This window comes from Phycodurus eques, chromosome 6 (genome assembly GCF_024500275.1).
Source record: "Phycodurus eques isolate BA_2022a chromosome 6, UOR_Pequ_1.1, whole genome shotgun sequence".
NCBI classification, from domain to species: Eukaryota; Metazoa; Chordata; class Actinopteri; order Syngnathiformes; family Syngnathidae; genus Phycodurus; species Phycodurus eques.
The window spans coordinates 11,552,186-11,575,517 of record NC_084530.1 but is presented as its reverse complement, the minus strand read 5'-3'; the positions used below and the strand labels follow the sequence as shown (position 1 = coordinate 11,575,517).

Genomic DNA, 23,332 nt, shown 5'->3' with positions numbered 1-23,332 from the left:
CGATATCTCAGAAGCTAAGCGTTCACAGCGACCTTGTGTTTGGATCATTTGATGTACTATAGGAATTAACTTCCAGAACAATTTGTCTGAATTTCATCCATCTATCCATCCAGGCATCCTCAAGGCCGCTTATCCTGTTCAGAGACGCGGGGGCGCTGGAGCCTATCCCAGCTGACTTGGGCGAAAAGGCGGACTACGCCCTGAAGTGGTCACCACTCAGTAGCAGCGCACAAAGAAACGGACAACCATTCCCACTCACATTCCCACAGTCGCTGAGTGGGAACTGAACCCACGTTGCCCGCACCAAAGTCAGGTGGATGTACCACTACCTCATCAGTGATTGTTTCTGAATTTCCAAATTTTCAACTATTCCGTACTAAATTGTTCTCAGTCTAAAGACGTTTTCGACACTTATCTTCAAACATGTTTAGGGGGAAAAAAACACGAAAATAACTTGACATCTTTAACGTACAAGTGTAGTGAATTTTAAGTCTTTTGAAGAAGAGCGTAGCCAGCACAAAGCATACAGTTTGTGTTTTTATGCAAGATGTACATTTGGCTGGATTTACACTACAAGGTTCAAGTGACAATTCATATATTTTTGCACCTAAGTGTTTGGAAATGCGTCACATAGCAGTGCAAAAAGGAGAATAACTGCTTGAAATAGGACATCCTCAGATCTAAATAACGCCATTACCAAATACATGTAGATTTCTATCCAATATAGTATCAGATATCTGCCAATGCAAATGCAGCTTAGACAGATCAAATCTAGCCCGTCAATCCCAGCCCAACATCATTGAAACACATCTATTGCCGGTGACATCCATCCACCTGTGTTTGACCACAAATGTGCTGTAAATCTAAATTATCATACTTAAATAGTGTAAATATGGTTCAATAGATTTGTAATTTGTATTAATCATTAATCAAAGTATTTGCAGATGATGGAACTCAGTGTAATGCATGCCGGGGATAACCTCATTTGAACCAATGAGGGCGATAATCAGTCCAGGACAACTAAACAGTCCATATATTGTTGCTGCCCAGTTTTGACACCTGGTTGAGTAGTTATTAACATGCAATTTGTGTGTTTGTGCATGCGTGCTGTTTCATGTTCGGTGAATACAATGATATCAGATGCATCACTTGAAAAGATCATGTAATATGGCTTTAGAAAAAGACATGGGCACTAAACCAGAATTGGACACTTGGATCCGCAGTTAAAGTCCAGCCTTAAAGCAATGCTTACCAGTGTACATACAGGTGAGCATGAGGCCCAGGGCGGCCATGGCTCTGTGAGGTGACGGCATGTTCACTCTATCGACACTCAGCTTAACCAGCGCCTCTCCATCCACACGAGAAAGCTGCTCAGAGAGCAAGAGACGCTCCAGACCCCGGAGGACGCAGTGATAGATGACTGAAGGTGTGGAGTCCTCACTGGCAGACACCATCACACCACACACCTAAAAAAAAAAACACAAATGCAGGAAAGAAGGGTTGGAAGAGCACTGAAATGAAGATAGGTATTGCTGATCTACAATGGCTAATCCAAACTGTTGGGAACTGTGTTTTTATTCAACAGAATATCACAACATAACTTATCTCAATGCAATCATATGGAACAAGGTTAGGGACCATAACACTTAAAGGCCCAAGTAGCAAAGTGGCATCTATTAAAACAGGATCAATCACCACAATTTAAATCATGTTCTTAGATTTACCTGTATAACTGCAGCCATGAACTCAGATCCCACATCAAGAGGGTAGTTCTCCATCATGTAGAAGGCCACAGCACACATCACTAGGACATGCTGCTGGTTATGCAAGTTCACACAGCTGTAAAATGTAGAGGTAGAGTAATTATGAGCAAAAGGCTACTTGCTCAAATTCATTTATTTACACACATGCTGACTGACTCATGAAATAAAGACTGAAACAATAACCTAGCAATAGCCCTTAGGTTGGACAGCAGGTACTCGGAGATAGTAGGGATCAGCTGCTTTGCCGTATCGTCGAGAAGGTCACATTCCAGGACATACAGCACCCCATGAAGAGCACCCATGCGGCTGGGCAGGTGTGTGCTGCGGAAGGTTGTATCCAACAGGCGACAAACTGGTTCTGCAATCACTTTGTCCTGAAAGAAAAAAAAATTCTTTTTTCAAAGAGGTTTTTCCTACACAGTATTTATAACTAATGAGAGTGATGCTACAATTAACAACGTGACAAGATTTCCAACAATTGTAAATCTGCCAAAATGCAAAGTCTGGTAGGAATGGCCACTTTAACCAGTGTACAATGCAGCAAGAATTTTGAAAATCGCATGATGGGTTCTGGAGAAATTTTGCTTTTTATGGGGGGGGAAGCCAGAGGATTTATTAAATTTATGAAGGCAGCCACTACAGTTAGCGGTAGCTTAACCACTCCCCTCACTGACACACACACCTCCTACCTTATGATACAATGATGCGCTGCTAACTCTGGAAAAGGTTGGGGCTCAAAATCAATGACCGGCCTCACCCTGCATTAAAATTGTAATCCTGCAAAATATTTTTTTATAAATGTACCTCTAATCTGATTGTTTTTTTTCAGTAACTGTAATGGAACACAGTTACCTTTTTGTATTCTGAATACATAATCCCGTTAGATGTATTCCGTTACTCTCCAAGCCTGACTACAAGTATGTGCCACACTCACATTTGCTTGCGAAAGCAGCCGTTTCTACTTTCAATTACGGCCTGATAACTTAATTATGCTTGACTTTTTGGATATTAACATTTGCTATGAGTTTAAGGGACTATACCAAACCGAAGCGGCATGTCTGCACTCACCCAGAAAAAGCTACATTTTATGTCTTCTTTGGCGTCATCGTACAGATTTCCACAGCGACAATCCATTTTTGTATTTTGTCTGCTACTCTGTGAACTCCTTCCACAATTAACTGACACGTTTCAGTCAAAAATATCCACTAGTAAGCTCATATGGGCCGAAATTCCAAAGTGTTCTCTAAACTGACCCCTAAAAATTACTGTGATGTTTCTGTGTCACTACTTGCCCTAAGGAACGCGACGTACAGAGCGTAAATTGAACATTATCTGTCAAATGGGCAGTTGTGTGGCCAGTTGAATAGGTCATATACATTAGTCATCAATTGTTTTGTTATTTTTATTAATTTGTTATGGAGGATTTTAGAGGCACTTGAAGTTCTCATTCCATGTTTTTTTTGTTTTTTTAAAATAGAAAATTCCACCAAGATGGCTTGTCACGTTGCTACTACAATAACACAGTGTGCTCACCATGCCCAACACAGCAGCTGCCTTGCAGATGGCAGGCACTAAGTACTGATTAAGGATCTCATCTTCTGGTGGGTGAAGCTTCTGCAGCTCCATAAGGGTGGAGAACATCATGTCAAACTGGTTCCTCTCTGTGAATAGGTCTGACACTGCCAGCAGCTGCCAAGAACAATAAGATAAGTGTACATGGCAGGAGTCCAGTAAAACAAGTTATTGGATAAATGGGATTCCAACAATGTCAATGTGTGCACTGTGACTCACCGATCGGACCACTTCACTGACAAGTATGGTTGGAGTCTTCCGGTTACTTGGAGAGCTTGGGATAAGCCACTGGCTGTAGAGCTCCAGAAGAAACTGTGAACATGAGTGAATGTCCACCCCTGCACGATGTTTTCTAAAAGCACATACAGTGGTAGGTGCAGGTTTTCAGTGTAAATAGACAAACTGGTGAAGTCCGCATTCAGCCAAAATTATTCATAATACCGAGAGTTAATTGGCGATAAAGGTGGGGAGGTGTGCGCTGGCATATCTGCTTCATCTTCCTCATCTTCGCCCCATTCTTCTTCCCGCAATGGGGTGATGTTATTTCCTAACCACACTGAATGAATGGACACCTGTAGAGAAGTGACGAACAAACAAAAAAGATTTACACTATCATAACTCATAAACTAAGTATATTCTATTAAAGAGGCCTGTACCTGTCCCAGTTTATAATCCATGTTTCCCATCTCACGCTCTGTGTTGATCTGAAGCAGCAACTTTTCATGACTGATCAACATTCCTGCTAAAAGAAAATAACAGTAAATCATTTCTAATGGAATAAAGTACGGCATACCTTTCACCCACACGCAGTATTGCTCGCTACCTGCTGAGGCTGCAGACAAAGAGGGCACAGGGTCCCAGGCATGGTAGGAGTGGTGTGTATGAATGTTGTCTCTCTTGGAAACAAGAGCCTGTATTTCTCTCTCAACCTCACCCCGGATCACTGCCAGTTTCCTTCCAAATCTGGGCAAAAAAAACACAAACTGTAGAATACTCAAAGCATTCAGCAACAGTGTAAACAGAAAAATTTAAATGTACCGTGTCTCTAGGGCCTTGAGGCTCTTATTGCGAGGCTGCTGTTCCAGACAGCTGACAGCAGGGTTGCCAGCAGTGGGCAGCATCATTGCACCCAACACCAGGCTAGTGATGGCCTGCACTGCTAAAACATTCAACTGGGTACGCTCTAAATCTTCCTACAACAGCAATCAGATGTAGAACAGAGAATTAAAGTGTGTTTTTTTTTTTTTGGGGTCCCTTATACGTATACACACACACACACACACACATATATATATATATACACACACATACATATATTATATATACATATATTATATCTATATCTATATATATAATATATATATATATATATATATATATATATATATATATATATACACACACACATACACACGTATTACACACACACACACACAGTGGGTACGGAACGTATTCAGACCCCCTTAGATTTGTCACTCTTTGTTATATTTAAGTTATATTTTTTCCTTAATTAATGTACACATAGCACCCCATATTGACAGAAAATAACAGAATTGTTGAAATCTTTGCAGATTTATTAAAAAAGAAAAACAAATTTCACATCACACAGCCATAAGTATTCAGACCCTTTGCTGTGACACTCATGTAACTCAGGTGCTGTCCATTTCTTCTGATCATCCTTAAAATGGTTCTACACCTTCATTGGAGTCCACCTGTGTTTGATTATACTGATTGGACTTGATTAGGTAATCCACACTGCTGTCTATATAAGACCTCACAGCTCACAGTGCATGTGAGACAAATGAGAATCATGAAGTAAAAGGAACTGCCTGAGGAGCTCAGAGACAGAATTGTGGCAAGGCACAGATCTGACCAAGGTTACAAAAAAAACTAATTATGCTGCACTTAAGGTTCCTAAGAGCACAGTGGGCTCCATAATTCTTAAATGGAAGCGGTTTAGGAAGACCAGAACCCTTCCTAGAGGTGGCCGTCCGGCAAAACTGACCAATCGGGGGAGAAGAGCCTTGGTGAGAGAGTAAAGAAGAACCCAAAGATCACTCTGGCTGAGCTCCAGAGATGCAGTCAGGAGATGGGAGAAAGTTCTCAAAAGTCAACCATCACTGCAGCCCTCCAGTCGGATCTTTATGGCAGAGTGGCCCGACGGAAGCCTCTTCGCAGTGCAAGACACATGAAAGCCCGCATGGAGTTTGCTCAAAAACACCTGAAGGTCTCCAAGATGGTGAAAATATGATGCTCTGGTCTGATGAGACTAAGATAGAACTTTATGGCATTAATTCTAAGCAGTATGTGTGGAGAAAACCAGGCACTGCTCATCACCTGTCCAATACAGTCCCAACAGTGAAGCATGGTGGTGGCAGCATCATGCTGTGGGGGTGTTTTACAGCTGCTGGGACAGGACGACTGGTTGCAATCAAAGGAAAGATGAATGCGGCCAAGTTCATTCGGGGTTGTGTGCCATTGTTCCATGCTATTGTTCCCGTCCTTGTATATTTGTTGTCGTATGATTCAGCGATTTCACAATGGTTTATTGTGTGGCATTTGGTTGTACAAATGGTTCAGGCAGTGGCAAGAGTTTTTTTTGGGGCTTTACAAGTGAAAAAGGAATACGTGACCAGTGGATAGGGAAAGTCAATCGACAGAAGAAACGTGGTCAGCTATGGGTGCCTAGCAAGCATTCCAAACTCCGTGATGATCACTTCGAACCGGTGTGTTTTGAGAAGCATTTAGCAGAAACCACTGGACACTCAAGTGTAGTTAGGCAGAGACTGAAACCAGCAACTATTATTACGACGGCCATCGGGACCTCAACCGCCAGCAAAAGAACTAAATCTCGCAGCCGCCATGGCGCAGCAACAAAGCGGCGCAGACAAGAGGTGAGGATTTCCTTGTATATACCTACGACTCTATTATGGTTATTATGGTGGAAAAAAAGACCCACGCAGTTCTTTTCAGTACTGTCGTCTGTACTTTTGCCTATAAGACAAGCCAACAGACACGGCAAAGACTTCCTCCAGTGCTGCGTGTTATAAAGCTACTCGAGCAAGGGGCACACAATTTATAGGAATACTGCATACTATGTAAAAGCTTGTGCCGTGTCGCTGAAACAAATATGAATATATAATACATATAGCCGTGCTCATAAATATTGGCACCCCTGGGGTGCCATTATTTCTAGCCATTACTATAAAAAGACATGCTTTTTTCCCCTCAACTGTCTGACGCCATGAGCATGCCATTTTAACAAATGGCTGCAATATAACAAAGAGTGAAAAAATTAAGGGGGTCTGAATACTTTCCGTACCCACGCACACACATTACCTATACATGCACACACAGTATATATTAAAAAAAAGCAGCTTTTGAGCCGTAAGCAAATAAAACTACACGTACAAGGAAGTGCTCAGACCTTAAAGGATGAATATCTTTCTGCTGCGCTTTATTTAATTGTATTAGCATTAGCACCTCTTGCTGTGTGTCCTCCTCCTGTTCCATTGTGATTGGTTGGGTGACGAGCACACCCAGCAAAGTGGCCCAGGTCTCCTCAAACTGAGTCCTGCTACTCCAGCCTGAGACAGTCAGAATGTTCATTATAAATTATCATTAGAAAAAAAAATGTTCATTACAGTATTATTAAAAATAATAATGAACAGACATGAGGCATATTGCAATAAGATGCAGATCCAAATTGTGTGTTTTTACATACCAAGTATGTTTATACGGTACAGGAACTCTCTGAAGACATCCTTTTCCTGCAGAAAGTCCACAGGGATCTCAGGCAATGTAGTACCAAACTCCCCCTCAGGCTGTGGGGCCCAGCCCAGTTTCCAAACCTATAGAGTTCAGACAAACAAGTGAATTACCCTCACACATTTCTCCACCCCACCACACAAATGGATAAACACTGACCAGTGGAGGAACCCGAGTGAAGCTATTGACCAGTGGCAGTCGGGCAATACTGATCACAATGTTGCGTAAGGTTGGAGTCAGAAAAGTTGGGATGACACTGTTTTTGTAATGACCCAAGGAAAGAACATTTTGTAGGCCTTCCACCAGCTCTGCCATGATTTCACATGCTTGCCACTCACACCCATCTGCAACCAAAAAAATATAATCACATTTTCCCACAGCCTTGCCTAAGACTTGCTCAGAAAAGCAAATCCTCAGTTCAGTTAAGTGAATCCTCACATTTTGTTTGTAGGGAATCCACTTCATCTCCTTCAGCATCTCTGGCTAACTTTCTCTTCTTCTCCGGGAGCAGAAGCTGATCTCCAGGGCTCACAGCCACTTAAATGCAAAAACAAAAGGAAGCATTTAAAAAAAAAAAAAAAAAATGTAACAGCAATAGGTCAAGCGGAATCTACAAAAATACCACTGGTCTTCTTACCAGCAACCATTATGAGGCGTAAGCAGTAGATGAGGGAACACGTGTGTGTAGTGTACTCTGTGTTAGACAGTTTGTTCCAGATGCAAGTCTGCTGCAGGGCCAGGCACAGACAAGACAGAGCCCACTGAAGGTCCACACTCAGGGGTAGCTGATCCTGGAGCAATCGCCAGACTATCACCTGGACAATGGAGAAGAAACCAGTACTTACCGCAACTGAGATGTAGACAAATTGGATGCAAATTTGACATTTAACCTCAGTGGCAGTGCAGGTGAAAGTAGTGATGAGAGCTTCTTTGTCACAGAGAATGCGCAAAGAAGAAGGTAACAGGTTTACACACAGCAGGTACTGGGAGAGAGCTCTGCAGAGGGCTAAAACCCTGGGGTAGAAACCAGGCTCATCTGAAAGCATACCAAGGCATGAAAATCTGAAGTAGCTAATATTATAATATTAAACTTTTGAAAGGGAGTCAAGCATTGCAAAACAGACCTCGCTCACTTCAGTCAGTTTGATAAATGCCCTGCTAGAATCCATCACTCTTACCATACACATCAGCCAGTTGGGTCCAGTAAGACTGCGGCTCGGAAGGTGGTAAGAAGGACCGGTGTGGGGCAGGAAGTGACTGTGTAACCCCAGCAAGTAGTTCTAAGGTAACCTGCAACGTTGTCTCCAACAAGACTGGCCCCTGACCCCGTGTTAGCCGCTGAACTCCCATGCTTAGGCATGGGCACAGCAGACTCAGGTTGAATGTCTGTCATTGCAGAGGGAATACGTGTGTTTTGTATATTGGGAGGGAAAATAGCCATGGACAATGGAAATATTGAAAGTATGCCAACAATAGAATACTTGGTTCATAATGTGCATGGTGCACACTTACCTCACATCTCATAATACTGAAAAGATCAGGGGCCGGTAGCTTGGTAAGGAGTTCAGTTGTCTCCAACAGAGACACATCTCCACGAAGACAACACTGAGATTTCACCAGGGTCACATACCACTCCTAGCAAAAACATAAACATATTTTCTACATACAGTATTTGTGCCGCTGATAACGCTTAATTCATATTCCACACCTTATCTGCATTGACCAGTTCAGGGGCAGGGGGTGGATCCCCATCTAAGGGGTGTGATGTCACTGGAGGTGGTGGGCTACTAGTTTCAGCAACAGTGGCGCGGAACCTGTCCAGCAGGGAATAAAACCTTTGATGCCTGTGATAGGGAAACAAAAAGAGAATTATGAAATTGAGCATTGCATACTTATCTGCTTTGCTAATGACTCACAACCTGCAGTCAAGACCAGTTAATGTGTATTTAAATGTAACGATTTATTCTGTAAAGAACCGTGCCGTGAAAAAGTAATGGCCCCCTTCTCAAATTCGTATATTTTTGCATTGTTTCCCCACTTTAATGTTTAAGATAATCAAACAAATGTAAATAGACAAATATAACCCAAGTAAAATTAAAATGCTCTTTTTAAATGGTGATTTCATTTATTAAGGGAAAAAAAACGATTCAAAGTTACATGACCGTGTTATGGAAAAAGTAATTAAACCCCTTTTGAAATCATTCAGTTATTGTTGCTGATCACAATTTTTGGTTAATTTTCACTCATGACACCCAAGCATGATTACCTCCAGACCTGTTCAATCAAGAAATCACTTAAAGAATCTGTCCCGACAAAATCAAGGCGGACAAAAGATTGAAAAAAACCTGCAACAAATTGACACGGTCCAAAGAAATTCCAGAACAGTTGAGAAATAAAGTAATTGATATCTATCAGTCTGGAAAAGGTTACAAAAGCCAATTCTAACGGTTTAGGCTTTCAGCAAAGCATCGGGAGAACCATTATCCTCACATGGAGAAAACGTGCCCAGGAGTGGCCGGCCTACAAAGATTACGCCATGAGAACAGCAATGACTCATCCAGGAGGCCACATAGGAACTTAGGAAAACTTCTAAAGAACTGCAAGCCTCGCTTGCCTCAGTTAAGGTCAGTGTTCATGACACAACAATAAGGAAGAGACTGGGCAAAAATGACATCCATAGCAGAGTTCCAAGGTGAAAACCACTGCTGACCAAAAAGAACATAAAGGCTTGTCTTTTGCAAAAAAAATCTCAATAATTCCCATATGGATTGATGAGATGAAAGTTGAGGTTTTTGAAAGGTGTATGTCTCGTTACATCTGGCGTAAATGTAGCACGGCATTTCAGAAAAAGAACATCATACCAACAGTCAAACATGGTAGTGGTAGTGTGATGGTCTTGGGTTGCTCTGCTCTTTCAAGACCTGGACAAACTGCTGTGATTGATGGAACCATGAATTATGCTCTTTAACAAAAAATCATTAAAGAGAATGTTCAGCCATCACTTTGTGATCTCAAGCTGAAGCGCACTTGGGTTCTGCAGCAGGATAACAATCCATAACACACCAGCAAGTCAACTTCTGAATGGCTTAAACAAAATGAAGGTTTAGGAATGGCCTAGTCAAAGTCCAGGCCGTCCATGCTCAAAAACCTTCTATTTTTTTCCGAATTCAAACCATTCTGCAAGGAAGAGTGGTCCAAAATATCTCCACAGAGATGTCAAAGACTCAATGGCAGTTATAGAGGACTCTTGATTTCAGTTGTTGCTGCTAAGGATGGCCCAACTAGTTATTAGGTTTAGGGGGCCATTATTTTTTCCACACAGGGCCAGGTAACTTTGAACTGTTTTTTTTTTAAATTTCCTTAATAAATGAAATCATTTAAAAGCAGCATTTTAAGTTCACTTATATTTGTCTGATATTACTGATTGATGATCTTAAAATGGGGAAACTATGCAAAAATATAAGAATTTGAAAAGGGGGCCAATAATTTTTCACGGCACCATAATTGCCATAAGTAATTGGTGTGCAGCAACCCTCTCATATTCGGTTCACTCTTCATGATTTATTTATTTATTTTTAATTTGCATTGTTTTTTGCTGTGGAACCTATCCCCAAATATTTGCTGAACTCACCTAGCTGTGTTTTTTTGTGCTCTAAACATTGAAACACCTTAAGATGCCACAAGATGGTACCAAATCCCTGTCTTGATAGAAAAGTAAGTAGATGAGTGTCAATAAAGCATGCTCAAGCGATACATGTTAACAAAAGAGAATCTTTGTATGTCTTGGAGGAGTTACGTTTAGCCTGGGTCGTTAGCGGAAGAAGTTACAAGAGAGTCTTCACCAGGTGCATATACATGTCTGTAAGAAATCTCTCTCTAGAGTAATGTTTTGTTATCAATTTGCATTTTTTTCGCTAGTCACAGGAGGGATCGGTCCCTATCCCGTCCTTACTGTACTGCAAGAGGGCATTACCTCTGAGCCAGGCTGCTGATCTGGAGGTATTCCTGGATTCTGTCCAGTTCCTCCACAGGCAGCTGGGCTATACTGTTCTGGAGGGCAAATAAAATGATTTTAAACTACAGTACAACATCAAAATACTTGTAGGTAATACTTTCAGTGTACCACAAACACCTTAAGTTTTTATGAAAAAATAAAATTTAATAATCACCTGTAAAGTTTCAGCCAACAGCATCTCCACCCTGCGACACGCCAGTGTGTCCACCATACGGGCCAAAACCCTAAAGGGTGTGCTGAGCAGCTTGTCCACATACAGCATCAGCAGGGAGCCAGACTGGCTGAGGTGGATGCCTTCTAAACACTGCAGAGTCTTCTTCAACATAGTAGGCTGCACAAAAACACAAAGGGGAAACATTTTTAAAAATACAACATGTAGATAAAATGTTAACAAAGGTTAATGATTAAATATGCAACTCTTTTAAAATGGTGATCACTATAAGACTAACTATGACTATTCAATCACTACTTAATAATCATAGGCAGCCTGAATACATGTGTAGAAGCACAGATCAAAGTGCTTACATTTGTCAGGTTGTCACAGCGGGACTGAATAGCTTGGATGAAGAGACCACTGGCAGCTGAATTTCGGTGCACAGCACTGATGAAATCCTGCACAGGTGGCTCATGGGAAAGGCTGATGAGGTCACTCACATGGTTAACTATCAGCCAGGTTAGATGCTCTGAGTCATGCAGGTTCTGACACTGCAAAAATACAATGGTAAATGTAATGCAGGAGCAACTGGTTTAGTGTAAGAACTGTGACAGTGTAATGTTCTGCTCACCACATAATCACAGAAGAGAATGAGGGCTCCCCTGCAGACTATCTCTCTGTTGATCATGGTGAACAAGGACACAGGAGTCTCCTCATCATCATCTTCTGAGGAGTGAGGACTGAGCAGTTTTGTGCATGATCGGCTATGTCTCCTGATAGAAAGACGCGATGTGTGTGTGGGGGGTGGGGAAATAAAACTTAATGTTAATTTCAAAACAACATTCATTCATCTTACGTTCTTCTCCTCACTAGGGTCAGGGGCATGCTGGAGCCTATCCCATCTATCTCCGGGCGAGAGGTGGGGTACACCCTGAACTGGACGCCAGCCAATCGCAGGGCACATATAAACAAACAACCATTCGCACTCACATTCATACCTATGGGCAATTTAGAGTCTACAATTAACCTACCCTGCATGTTTCTGGGATTTGGGAGGAAAAACCGGAGTACCCGGAGAAAACCCACGCAGGCACGGGGAGAACATGCAAACTCCACACAGGCGGGGCCGGGATTTTAACCCCGGTCCTGAGAACTGTGAGGCAGATGTGCTAACCAGTCGTGCTGCACAATTTCAAGACAACATGCTAAATAAATATGACTCTTGATTTGTCTATATCCCCTATAGCACATACTGCATGTTACGTTCTGAAAAACAAAACTCACTGGGCTTTAGTTTCCTGACTAGCGCAAATCCAGCGCGACGCGTGGTGTACCTCCGCAAGGAAGTGGGTTACACCCAATTGTCGTAATCTTGCAGCCGGTGTATTTCAAGACCCCCAAAACGAAAATCTGTTTTATTTCGAAATACATTAAATATGTTCGAAGTGCTGAAAATGTGCAAAGACTGAGAACAATATAGTACTGAATTGCTGATATATGGTTTAAAATCTTCACTTTCACCAATTTTGTCTCGTAGTCTGGTCCAGGCATTACGTGTTGTCCCACACAGCCGACGTTTTTTTTTTTTTTTTAAATTATAAAATAACTATTAGCTGTCAGATATTTCCAGTAGTACGTCAAAAGACACACGACAAGGCTAAAAATAAACTAGCTTTTGGATTCAAATATACTGTACACGATGGCGACGCGGAGTAAATGTATTTTGCGGAGTCGATCAAGAATGTCACTGATCGGATCGGTGAATTATGACAAAGCCGCTCAGCATAAAAAGCTAATTATCGGCTGATACCAATTAAGCCGATCAGATCGGCGTAAAGTCTAATGATAATAATAACAACAACAATAATAAAAATACATTCAACGACTTGATTTATACAATGATTAAGAGGTTTGGATCCCACTGTTGAAATATTTCTGTCATCTATCACACACACCCGAGGACCTCGCACGTCTGTCTGCCTGCATGTATGCCAATATCGCATTAGAGAACCTTGCCACAGCTTAGACGTGGTATGAGCAGGCCTAAGTTTAGACCGACTTTTTTTTTTTTTTAAACCAGTCCTGTTCAGCTTCATGGCCTTGGTAGAACTGTATGCCTTTGTGCTGGAACAGTGCAACAGGGGAGTTTGAAATACTCCCTTGCTTAATTTTGTATTTTTTTTTTTTTTTTAAATCTGATGTTTATTGAAAATGCAGCCGGACAGAAAAGGGGTTTTAGGGGGCAAACAGAGGGACAGAGTGGACAAGGCGACTAGGGGTGAGAACAACAGCTGAACAATAGTGAGACAGTCTAGATATTTAAACAAGTAACATTACAACAGTTATATGTAGATTGGGGGGGAGGGGGGGGGGGGGGGGGGGGTTGGAGAGGGGACACCCGGTGAGAACAAGCAATAAATGACAAAGAGAACCAGATAAGAGAGGACAGAAAAGGGTAGGACAGGATGACAGGATGTGGGAAAATGAGGAAGGCAGTGCTACTGTCGAGTGGTGCGATAGAATTATTTTTTTAGTGTCTAAACACCTGTAAGAACCTGTGAGTTGATATGTTAGTATAACCTGTGTTGTTATAAGTAATCCCAGCACAGGAAATTAAAGTCTATAGTGTTTCTATCAAACTTATTAGTGAATGAACACCATATAACATGCATGTTAGTCAACTGGTGAATGGAGTTGCTGAGCGAGCACATCAAGGAAGGGTGAGCCAATCCGCCCCCCACCTCACCTCATCTCATTTATGAGTGAGTAGATGTTTCATTTTCAGTTAATTTGTTTTTATTATTTGATGTTTTTGCCCTAGTCAAACTCATTTAGTCGTTTTTTGTATTTTCACATTTTGGACCGTTTCTTGGTTTACATCTCATAGAATCGGCCTAAAATATTTTCTCATTTATGAGTGAGTAGATGTTTCATATACAGTTAATTTCTGTGAATTGCATTAGTTTTGATTATTTTTTGGCCTAGTCAAATATTAATTTAGTAATGTTTTGTATTTTCACATTTTGGACTGCTTTCATTCACCAATATAAGAGACTCTGAATGTTACCAACTTTTGCCTTGAACTGCAGTTTTTGGATCTGAAATATTTTATCTCACTTATGAGTTAGTTACTCTCTGAAAAAGTACTCTCATGAATTAGTATTGTGACTCCTCGTCTGCTGTTATAGCTAGCTGAAAAGGACTGACTGAAATTTAAATGAGATAGGTAATTTTCTTCAGATTTTGACAAACATGTTTCTTGTATGAAGAAGTTTAATTTTGTGATATAAACCATAATCTTAATTCTCTTTGCCTGTGAACGAATTCCATTTACATTCCATGAGACCAAAGTTATACAGTGGAGCCAAAAAAGTATTTAGTCAGCCACCAATTGTGCAAGTTCTCCCACATAAAAAGATGAAAGAGGCCTGTAATTTTCATCATAGGTATACATCACCTGTGAGAGTCTGATGTTTAAATAATTTATTAGCAAATTATGGTGGAAAACAAGTATTTGGTCACCTACAAACAAGCAGGATTTCTGGCTCTCACAGACCTGTAACTTCTTTAAGAGGCTCCTCTGTCCTCCACTTGTTACCTGTATTAATGGCACCTGTTTGAACTCATCAGTATAAAAGACACCTGTCCACAACCTCAAACAGTCACACTCCAAACTCCACTATGGCCAAGACCAAAGAGCTGTCAAAGGACACCAGAAACAAAATTGTAGACCTGCGCCAGGCTGGGAAGACTGAATCTGCAATAGGTAAGCAGCTTGGTGTGAAGAAATCAACTGTGGGAGCCATTATTAGACCACTGATAATCTCTCTCGATTTGGGGCTCCACGCAAGATCTCACCCCGTGGGGTCAAAATGATCACAAGAACTGTAAGCAAAAATCCCAGAACCACACGGGGAGACCTAGTGAATGACCTGCAGAGAGCTGGGACTGAAGTAACAAAGGCTACCATCAGTAACTACGCCGCCAAGGACTCAAAATCCTGCAGTGCCAGACGTGTCCCCCTGCTTAAGCCAGTACATGTCCAGGCCCGTCTGAAGTTTTCTAGAAAGCATTTGGATGATCCAGTAGAGGATTGGGACAATGTCATATGGTCAGATGAAAACAAAATAGAACGTTTTGGTAAAAACTCAACTTGTCGTGTTTGGAGGAGAAAGAATGCTGAGTTGCATCCAAAGAACACCATACCTACTGTGAAGCATGGGTGTGGAAACATCATGCTTTGGGGCTGTTTTTCTGCAAAGAGACCAGGACGACTGATCCGTCGAAATAAAAGAATGAATGGGGCCATGTATCGTGAGATATTGAGTGAAAACCTCCTTCCATCAGCAAGGGCATTGAAAATGAAACGTGGCTGGGTCTTTCAGCATGACAATGATCCCAAACACACGGCCCGGGCAACGAAGGAGTAGCTTCGTAAGAAGCATTTCAAGGTCCTGGAGTGGCCTAGCCTGTCTCCAGAACTTGACCCCATAGAAAATCTTTGGAGGGAGTTGAAAGTCTCTGTTGCCCAGCGACAGCCCCAAAACATCAAGATCTGCATGGAGGAATGGGCCAAAATACCAGCAACAGTGTGTGAAAACCTTGTGAAGCCTTACTCGGCGCCATTTGCACAATGGTCATTGCACTGTACTATTGCAATATTAGTCATTCAAACTGCTCTAAGTGCTAGAGGACTCAGCATCTTTTTTCACAACTGTCAAAAAAATTAAAAAAGTACCGGCATTACCAGATAACTAGCAAACCTTTACTGCTCAGTGACTGACAAAAAAAAACAACAAAAAAAAACAATGTCTTTATGTCTCAAAATTGTTCTCTGTCAATTGACTGTCTGTTGTCGTATTACAGCGGCTCCAACGACCGGAGACAAATTCCTTGTGTGTTTTTTGGACATGGCAAATAAAGATGATTCTGATCTTGGCGTCAGCAGGGATTGGCAAAAAAAAAATAAAAATACAATAATCAGCCCCATAGTGAGAAAAAACAATGGATGAGGATGAAATTAAGACTTGGGGTTGCTAATTCTGATCTTGCAGCGTAGCCGCAAAATTTTGTCTGGGAAATCTCGCAGACTCTCGCGGTGTCCGAGCATGTCGGCGCTTTTCACCTTCTCCCCCCCATCTCTGACTTTCTGACACCAACATCTCAATCCGCCAAGCGCAGGCATCCCCAAGGCACAACCTTACTGCGCTGACACCGCCCAACTCTGCACAGACAGGCCTGCCAACGTGCAGCGAGTCTTGAGCTTGCGCGAAAATGCATCACTGAAAATGGAGCCCCCAGTGACCAAAATGTCACATGCTCCAGGTGGAGCAAAGAACACAGCGTCACTGGACCGACATTGCCCAGCTTGGCGCTGACCAGTCTGCCAGATAGACACAACGGTGCAGCGAGCCTTGCACTCACACAAATAGAAAGATGTGCACCATTTACGTTCCAGGATACATTTGCGCAGTCTAAATATAGAGCCCACTAACTTCAAATACTATTGCCCACACTATTCTTACCTTGGTGTCTGGTGAACTTCAGCCCACCAGGAGTAGTTTGTGTAGTTTATGAGGAGGAGGACTTGGCACCAGAGCAGCACCAGGGAGGGGTGGGTGGTGATCAGGCCCTGCACCATGCTGTTCAGGGTCTCTAAATGATAGTAAAGACCAGCCTCCAAGTCATTCTGGCCACTGGCACTCTCACCTTTTAGGAGGAAGCTGGCTGCAGCTGTGATCCTCCGAAACATACCTGGATAGAAAAATATGGGTAAGACTAGCAGGTGCACCTTATCATCATCATATTTAAATTTGATAAATGCTTACCACTTTTGAAAATGTGTATTAAACACATGAGCAGTGTACCCAGCTGCTGGCAATAGAAAGTTTGTTGCTGCTCTGTAATGTCCACTTTAACCTGTTTGCAGGAAATTTCATCCAGCAGCACTCCAACCATTTGGAGCAAAAATCTAAGGCAAAGACGAAACCAAAATAAAACGAAAATCTAGAGTCAATTATCACATCTTTGAATTTAAAAAATGTACAGTGGAACCTCGATAAAACGGACCCTAATATAACGGATATTGGCTAAAACGGACCATCGGGACTGAACAATATGTCCAAATGTAGCTTCCAGTTGTCACTTTAAATGCCATTGACAAACTCTTGACAAATTCCAGAATTGGCCGTTGTTGTTTACTGGCACTGTGGCGCAATGCGTCCAGAGAATAGGACTGATCTATTTCCGGGTAACAGATATCCAATATGACTAGATCCAAATCCAAAACATGTGCCTCCTGACGACCATGTTGAATGTGGGGCATTGACGTGGCGGCCATGCGATGAAGGTTATATCTATTGTCTATTGTGTTTACAGCATTGGCAGAGCGAGAGAGCGACATGGGTGTGGTGTTAACTCTGAGGAATACAAAACACGTCTTTGGAGTCCGGATCATACTATTTTTGGGAGAGGAACTGTTTTTTTTTTTTTTTCTTAAGCCGTTCGTGAGCCTTGGCAACAGATTTGGAACGAAGAAGCACAATAATTCTTCACGGCTCTGGAAAGCGACTCACCTATGATGCGTACTGTACGTGAACAACGTCACCATGACCAAAAGTATTGGAACGGTAAGGTAAATTCCTCTGGTCTTGTTGTATACTGAAGACATTTAGGGATCAGATCAAAAGATGAATATGAGACAAAAGTTCAGAACTCTAGTTTTTATTTCATGGTATTTACATCTAGATGTGTGAACAACTCAGGACAGAGCACCTTACGTTTGAACCCACCCACTTTTGAATTGAGCAACGGCATTGGAACAGACGACATTAACAGACATCCCTCATCCCAAAAACATGCGTGGTAGGTTGATTGAGGACTCTAAATTGCCCGTAGGTGTGAATGTGAGTGCGAAAGGTTGTTTGTTTCTATGTGCCCTGTGATTGGTTGGTGACTTGTTCAGGGTGTAGCCCGCCTCCCGCCCAAAAATATCTGGGATAGGCTCCAGCAGCACGAGACCCTAGTGAGGATAAGCCATTAATAAAATGGATGGATGGATGAATATTTGGTGGCATAACCCTTACTTAGAATAACTGCATCAAGCTTGCGACCCATTGACTTCACCAGACTGTTGCATTCTTCATTTGTAATGCTTTTCCAGGCCTTTACTGCACACCCACTTTCAGTTCTTGTTTGTTTCTTCTTTGCAAAATCCAATCTGGAATTCCGATTCTTTTTGCTTCTTCGAGCCATGGATTGTGACCCTAACCCCCTGCCCTGTGGAGGTTGGCAGTGATGACACTGACTGTTGTCCTTGGGTGTTTCTTCAGAGTTCTCACAATGTTACTGTCGTCCACTGCTGTTGATATTCTTGGCCGACCTGTTCGATGTCTGTGGCTCGGTACAACAGTAGTTTCTTTCTTTTTCAGGACATTCCAAATTGTTGTATTGGCTATGCCCAATGTTTCTGCAATAGCTCTGGTCGATTTTCCCTCTTCTCTCAGCTTCAAAATGGTTTGCTTTTCTCCCATAGACAGCTCTCTGGTTGTCTTGCTTGCTTAACAGCAAATGCAGTTTTCTAATGTTTCAGCAATCAATCTAAAAGGCAACACCTGAGCAACTAGAAACACCCATCAGTCACATGTTCCAATACTTTTGCTCACTTGAAAAGTGGGTTCCTTCCAACAAAAGGTGCTCTGTCCTGAGTTGTTTAACACATCTAGATGTAAATATACCATGAAATAAAAGTTGGAATTCTGAACTTTTGTCTGATATTCATCTGTTGATCTGAAACCCAAATGTCTTCAATATAAAACAAAAACAAAGGAATTTACCTTGTCGTTCCAATGCTTTTGGAGCGGACTGTATATTTACGATTACTTGTACTGTACTGGGAAATTTAGGCCACACAAAAAGCCCTACAAATTTGTACCGTAATATGGGTGGCCTCCAAAAAAACCCGCTTCAATGGAACAGACACTCAGCTATATCAGACAACCCCGCCCCATTAGTCCGTTCTATTGTCGTTACACTGTAATTGCAGCCCCTAACGCTCACATTAGGTATCCATTAGCAAGGCCACACTACAGTAATTTGACAACAGGAGCCAAACATTGGGCATGCATGTATTTTATCACACTAACCTGGCAAACGTTTCCTCAGGTAGGTCTTTTTGTGAATCACCATTGGGTTCTTGAACAGCAAATGAATCCAAAGTGGGAGGGGCATTAGGAGAGGCGCTCTGTTGATAGAGGCGGCGGACTGTGTTGCAGGAAAGTAGATGTGGTGACAGGGAGAGCTCATGGACTCGCGATAACACAATGTCCTCAGTTGACTGGGAGATAAGTACCCTGAGCACTGCCAGGATACCAGAGACCCACAGTTGAACTGTAGTCACTGATGCCTGAAGGAATCGTGTTATGGATTAATGTTAACAACTGGAAAGCACTGGTCAAATTGTGACTTCTCACCATTGTACCCGGGACGACAAACATGCTCTTGAGCAACATATCCACAGGCCTAAGAGAGGAAGGTGCTACGCTCTCTAAAAGAGTGTTCAAAACACCCAAAGCCTCAGGAGAATCCAAATGCATCTGTTGAAAGACACCACTCAAATTGTGAAAATGGCACCAGATGGGACTAAAATACATATCTCATCTGATTTCCGATTATGACATGACGCAGTCCCCACTCCAAACAATCCTTCATGTTGCCTAAGGCCTGGTACACGAAAGTATATTTAAAAGTAAACACAAAATGCAGTTTTAAAATGTTTTTTTATTACTAAAGTGGAAACAAATCATCACCTACATCGCCCTGTGTGAAAAAGTGAGAGTTAAAACATAACTGCGGTTTGTCACACCTGAGTTCAATTTCTCGAGCCTGATACTTCCATACCTGTTCTCAATCAAGAAATCACTTAAATAGGACCTGCCTGACAAAGTGAAGAAGACCAAGATCCTCAAAAGCTTGACATCATGCTGAGATCTAAAGAAATTCAGGAACAAATAAGAAAAAGTAATTGAGATCTACCAGTGTAGAAAAAGTTAGAAAACAATTTCTAAAGCTTTTGGACTCCAGCGAACCACAGTGAGAGCCATGAAACTGTGGTTAACCTTCCCAGGAGTGGCCGGCCAACCAAAATTACCCCAAGAGCACAGCGACGACTCATCCAAGAGGTCACAAAAGACCCCACAACATCTAAAGAACTGCAGGCCTCCCTTGCCTCAGTTAAGGTCAGTGTTCATGACTCCACCATAAAAAAAGAGACTGAGCAAAAATGGCTTGTATGGTAGAGTTCCAAGACGGAAACCACTGCTGAGCAAAAAGAACATCAAGGCTCGTCTCAATTTTGCCCTAAAGTAAAATACCGTGGTCTGACTGAAATGTTGAACTCTCTGGAAGGAGTGTGTCCCATTACATCTGGTGTAAAAGTAACACTGCATTTCAGAAAAAAGCACATCATACCAACAGTAAAATATGGTGACGGTAGTGTGATGGTCTGAGGCTGTTTTGCTTCTACAGGAACTGGATGACTTGCTGTGATAGATGGAACCATGAATTCTGGTGTCTACCAAAAAACCCTGAAGGAGATGTCCGGCCATCTGTTCGTGACCTCCAGCTGAAATGAACTTGGGTTCTGCAGCTGGACAATGATCCAAAACATACCAGCAAGTCCACCTTTGTATAGGTGAAGAAAAAACTAATTTGGAGTGGCCTACTCAATGTCCTGACCAGAATCCTATTACGATGCTGTGACATGACCTTAAAAAGGCGGTTCATGCTCGAAAACCCTCCAATGTGGCTGAATTACAACAACTCTGCAAACATGAGTGGGCCAAGATTCCTCCACAGCGCTGTAAGAGACTCCTTGCAAGTTATCGCAAACGCTTGATTACAATTGTTGCTGCTAAGGATGGCCCAATTAGGTTTAGTGGTAAATCACTTTTTCACACAGGGCCATGTAAGTTTGGATTTTTTCTCCCTTAATAATAAATCCATTTAAAAAAAACTGCATTTTGTGTTTGCTTGTGTTGTCTTTGACTAATATTTTAATTTGATTGATGATGGGAAACATTTAAGTGTGACAAACATTTATTTATTCACGGCGGCTTAGTTGTTCCTCAGTCCGGGTGCTTTTTTGATTGGCTACATTCCATTCCATGTCATAATTTACAAAATCATGACTCAGGAGTCATCGTCTTTCCCCACGGAAATTCTTGGTCATAAATATTCAGTACGTTTAAGATTGTCGGCACCGACCCATTTTGGACCCTTTTATCGGGACAAATTCATTCTTAACACACCTCATAGCACCGGATAATCTTATAAGTGTGGCAAAAAGGGCAGAAAATAATGTCATTTTTTCCCCCCCAGGTCAGGGGCAAAATCGTGACAAAAAAATCCTGATTATCTTTGTGTATGATAACCTGCTGCTTGGCAATCATGGGAAGTATGACATCTGCAATCTGTCTGGACAATCTCTTCCACTTGTCCTCATTTTCTTTGTGAAACTGCTGCAGAACAAGGATGAACATCTCCAAAACCTACATCATGAATGAAAAAGTAAAATGTAGGAGAGGCCTACTCTGGATGGCTTGAGAATACTTGGTTGTGTCTTCTTGCAAACTGTGTACCTGGTGGTACTGAACAAGTCTGAGAAGCATAGAGACCACTACTTCTTTCTGTGTATCCAATTCTTTGCCTGCATCTGCCTTGTTGGAGCCCCTCAAGACAAACAGGTCATGAACTATCGGCTGCAAGGCAGGGATAGCTTCAGAGAAAAATGGGAAATCATGTATAAGAATTATCCAATATCTCTGTGTACTTGAAAACTTGCATCATCTGTGCAACTCTTACCATGTGTGACAGCTTTCCTACCACTGGCCATTATGCCATCACACAGCTGGATGATTTTGGGGATAGCGATTATCTGCTTAGAATGGTAACGTTCGTAAGACAGCAGCACCAGGAAGAAAAAGATGTTGGGTATAACTGCCTCTGACTCTCTAAGAGAAACATAACGGTAATCCATTTAGTTAAACAGCTTTGTTACATTAAAAACCGCCCCCTTGTCATATATTTAACAATACTGTACATCAAAATGCACTGGATAAATCTTTTCTTTGACAAACTTACCGAAACTGTCCCACTTCAATATATTCAAACTGTTTCAGGACAAACCCTATGAACACCTAAAACAGAAAAAAAACATGTTGAGAGAATAATCCCCAACTGTAGATACAAATCATACTGTTAATCCGTTCAACCTGATCAGAGTCCAGCAGGCAGTAGTTGACTCTGAGCTGCACAAGTTGAGCTAGAAGGTCCAGAACCTGTCTTTGCAGAGCCACAGAGGTGCTGGTTGTGTACTGCTTCAAAGCTTTAATCACGAGTGGTTCAAAGAGACGGATGTGGTTGTGGATGGCATTCTGGGCAAACAATTTCAGAACATCTTTTTGTTCAAATAAACTAGAGGGTATTTCAAAGCAAAATATTTCGTAATTACTATCTCAGGCAACATGAAATATACAGGTACCTTGTCACCTCTGTGGCGTGTTGCATTTGCAATGTTAGACCTAAGATGGTTTGATGCCTTCTGCATCACATCAAACCATCTGGAAGTGGACAAAGAAGCAACAAATAAATGTGATGCTACAGATTTCCCCCAAGACAAAAAAAAAATAATTATTTTCCTGCATCTGTTGTGTATGTTTAAACCCACCCAGAGGCGTCCTGCTCTTGCTCAGCCTGGACCATGTTACGTAGACTGGCATCAGCCAGAGCCTGTGTGAAATGTGTGTATGGTGCCATGAAGCAGTAGTGGTAGAGGCCTGGTCTCAGGTTAGACGAGCCAAGACGGAGCACCTTTCCTTGGGCACGGCTGGGTCCACTCAGGACACCCTCATATTGGGATGCTAAGTTGGTTCCAAACAGTGTCTTTAACAACTGAAGGAGAACAGATTACATACAGTAAGGAATTTAATTTATTTGTGTGGACAATGTTTTTATTAGAATTCTTTTTTCAGTCATTCTTACAATTTTTCATATCTCATTTTG

General features: G+C 41.9%; 1 protein-coding gene across 14 annotated transcripts in view; it reads right to left on the bottom strand.

The window, feature by feature from the left end:
• Window positions 1-23,332, bottom strand: part of htt (huntingtin) — a 64,941-nt gene that overhangs the window by 7,267 nt on the left and 34,342 nt on the right. For 8 of the 14 annotated variants that reach the window (XM_061678398.1, XM_061678403.1, XM_061678408.1 and 5 more), the window contains 33 exons: window positions 22,998-23,221; window positions 22,812-22,890; window positions 22,543-22,704; window positions 22,412-22,467; window positions 22,133-22,281; window positions 21,910-22,046; window positions 21,703-21,819; window positions 19,744-19,866; window positions 19,417-19,676; window positions 17,101-17,243; window positions 16,798-17,026; window positions 11,904-12,045; window positions 11,644-11,823; window positions 11,273-11,449; window positions 11,077-11,153; window positions 8,812-8,947; window positions 8,616-8,738; window positions 8,282-8,489; window positions 7,994-8,139; window positions 7,741-7,918; window positions 7,542-7,640; window positions 7,263-7,447; window positions 7,060-7,186; window positions 6,819-6,922; window positions 4,374-4,528; window positions 4,159-4,298; window positions 3,992-4,077; window positions 3,777-3,907; window positions 3,555-3,687; window positions 3,297-3,452; window positions 1,947-2,137; window positions 1,725-1,839; window positions 1,253-1,466 (listed from right to left, as the gene is read on the bottom strand). In XM_061678398.1, the coding sequence (XP_061534382.1) occupies window positions 1,253-1,466; window positions 1,725-1,839; window positions 1,947-2,137; window positions 3,297-3,452; window positions 3,555-3,687; window positions 3,777-3,907; window positions 3,992-4,077; window positions 4,159-4,298; window positions 4,374-4,528; window positions 6,819-6,922; window positions 7,060-7,186; window positions 7,263-7,447; window positions 7,542-7,640; window positions 7,741-7,918; window positions 7,994-8,139; window positions 8,282-8,489; window positions 8,616-8,738; window positions 8,812-8,947; window positions 11,077-11,153; window positions 11,273-11,449; window positions 11,644-11,823; window positions 11,904-12,045; window positions 16,798-17,026; window positions 17,101-17,243; window positions 19,417-19,676; window positions 19,744-19,866; window positions 21,703-21,819; window positions 21,910-22,046; window positions 22,133-22,281; window positions 22,412-22,467; window positions 22,543-22,704; window positions 22,812-22,890; window positions 22,998-23,221 (4,882 nt within the window). The remainder of the gene's footprint in view (window positions 1-1,252; window positions 1,467-1,724; window positions 1,840-1,946; window positions 2,138-3,296; window positions 3,453-3,554; window positions 3,688-3,776; window positions 3,908-3,991; window positions 4,078-4,158; window positions 4,299-4,373; window positions 4,529-6,818; window positions 6,923-7,059; window positions 7,187-7,262; window positions 7,448-7,541; window positions 7,641-7,740; window positions 7,919-7,993; window positions 8,140-8,281; window positions 8,490-8,615; window positions 8,739-8,811; window positions 8,948-11,076; window positions 11,154-11,272; window positions 11,450-11,643; window positions 11,824-11,903; window positions 12,046-16,797; window positions 17,027-17,100; window positions 17,244-19,416; window positions 19,677-19,743; window positions 19,867-21,702; window positions 21,820-21,909; window positions 22,047-22,132; window positions 22,282-22,411; window positions 22,468-22,542; window positions 22,705-22,811; window positions 22,891-22,997; window positions 23,222-23,332) is intronic. The other 6 variants (XM_061678399.1, XM_061678404.1, XM_061678409.1 and 3 more) reach the window with 1 other exon arrangement.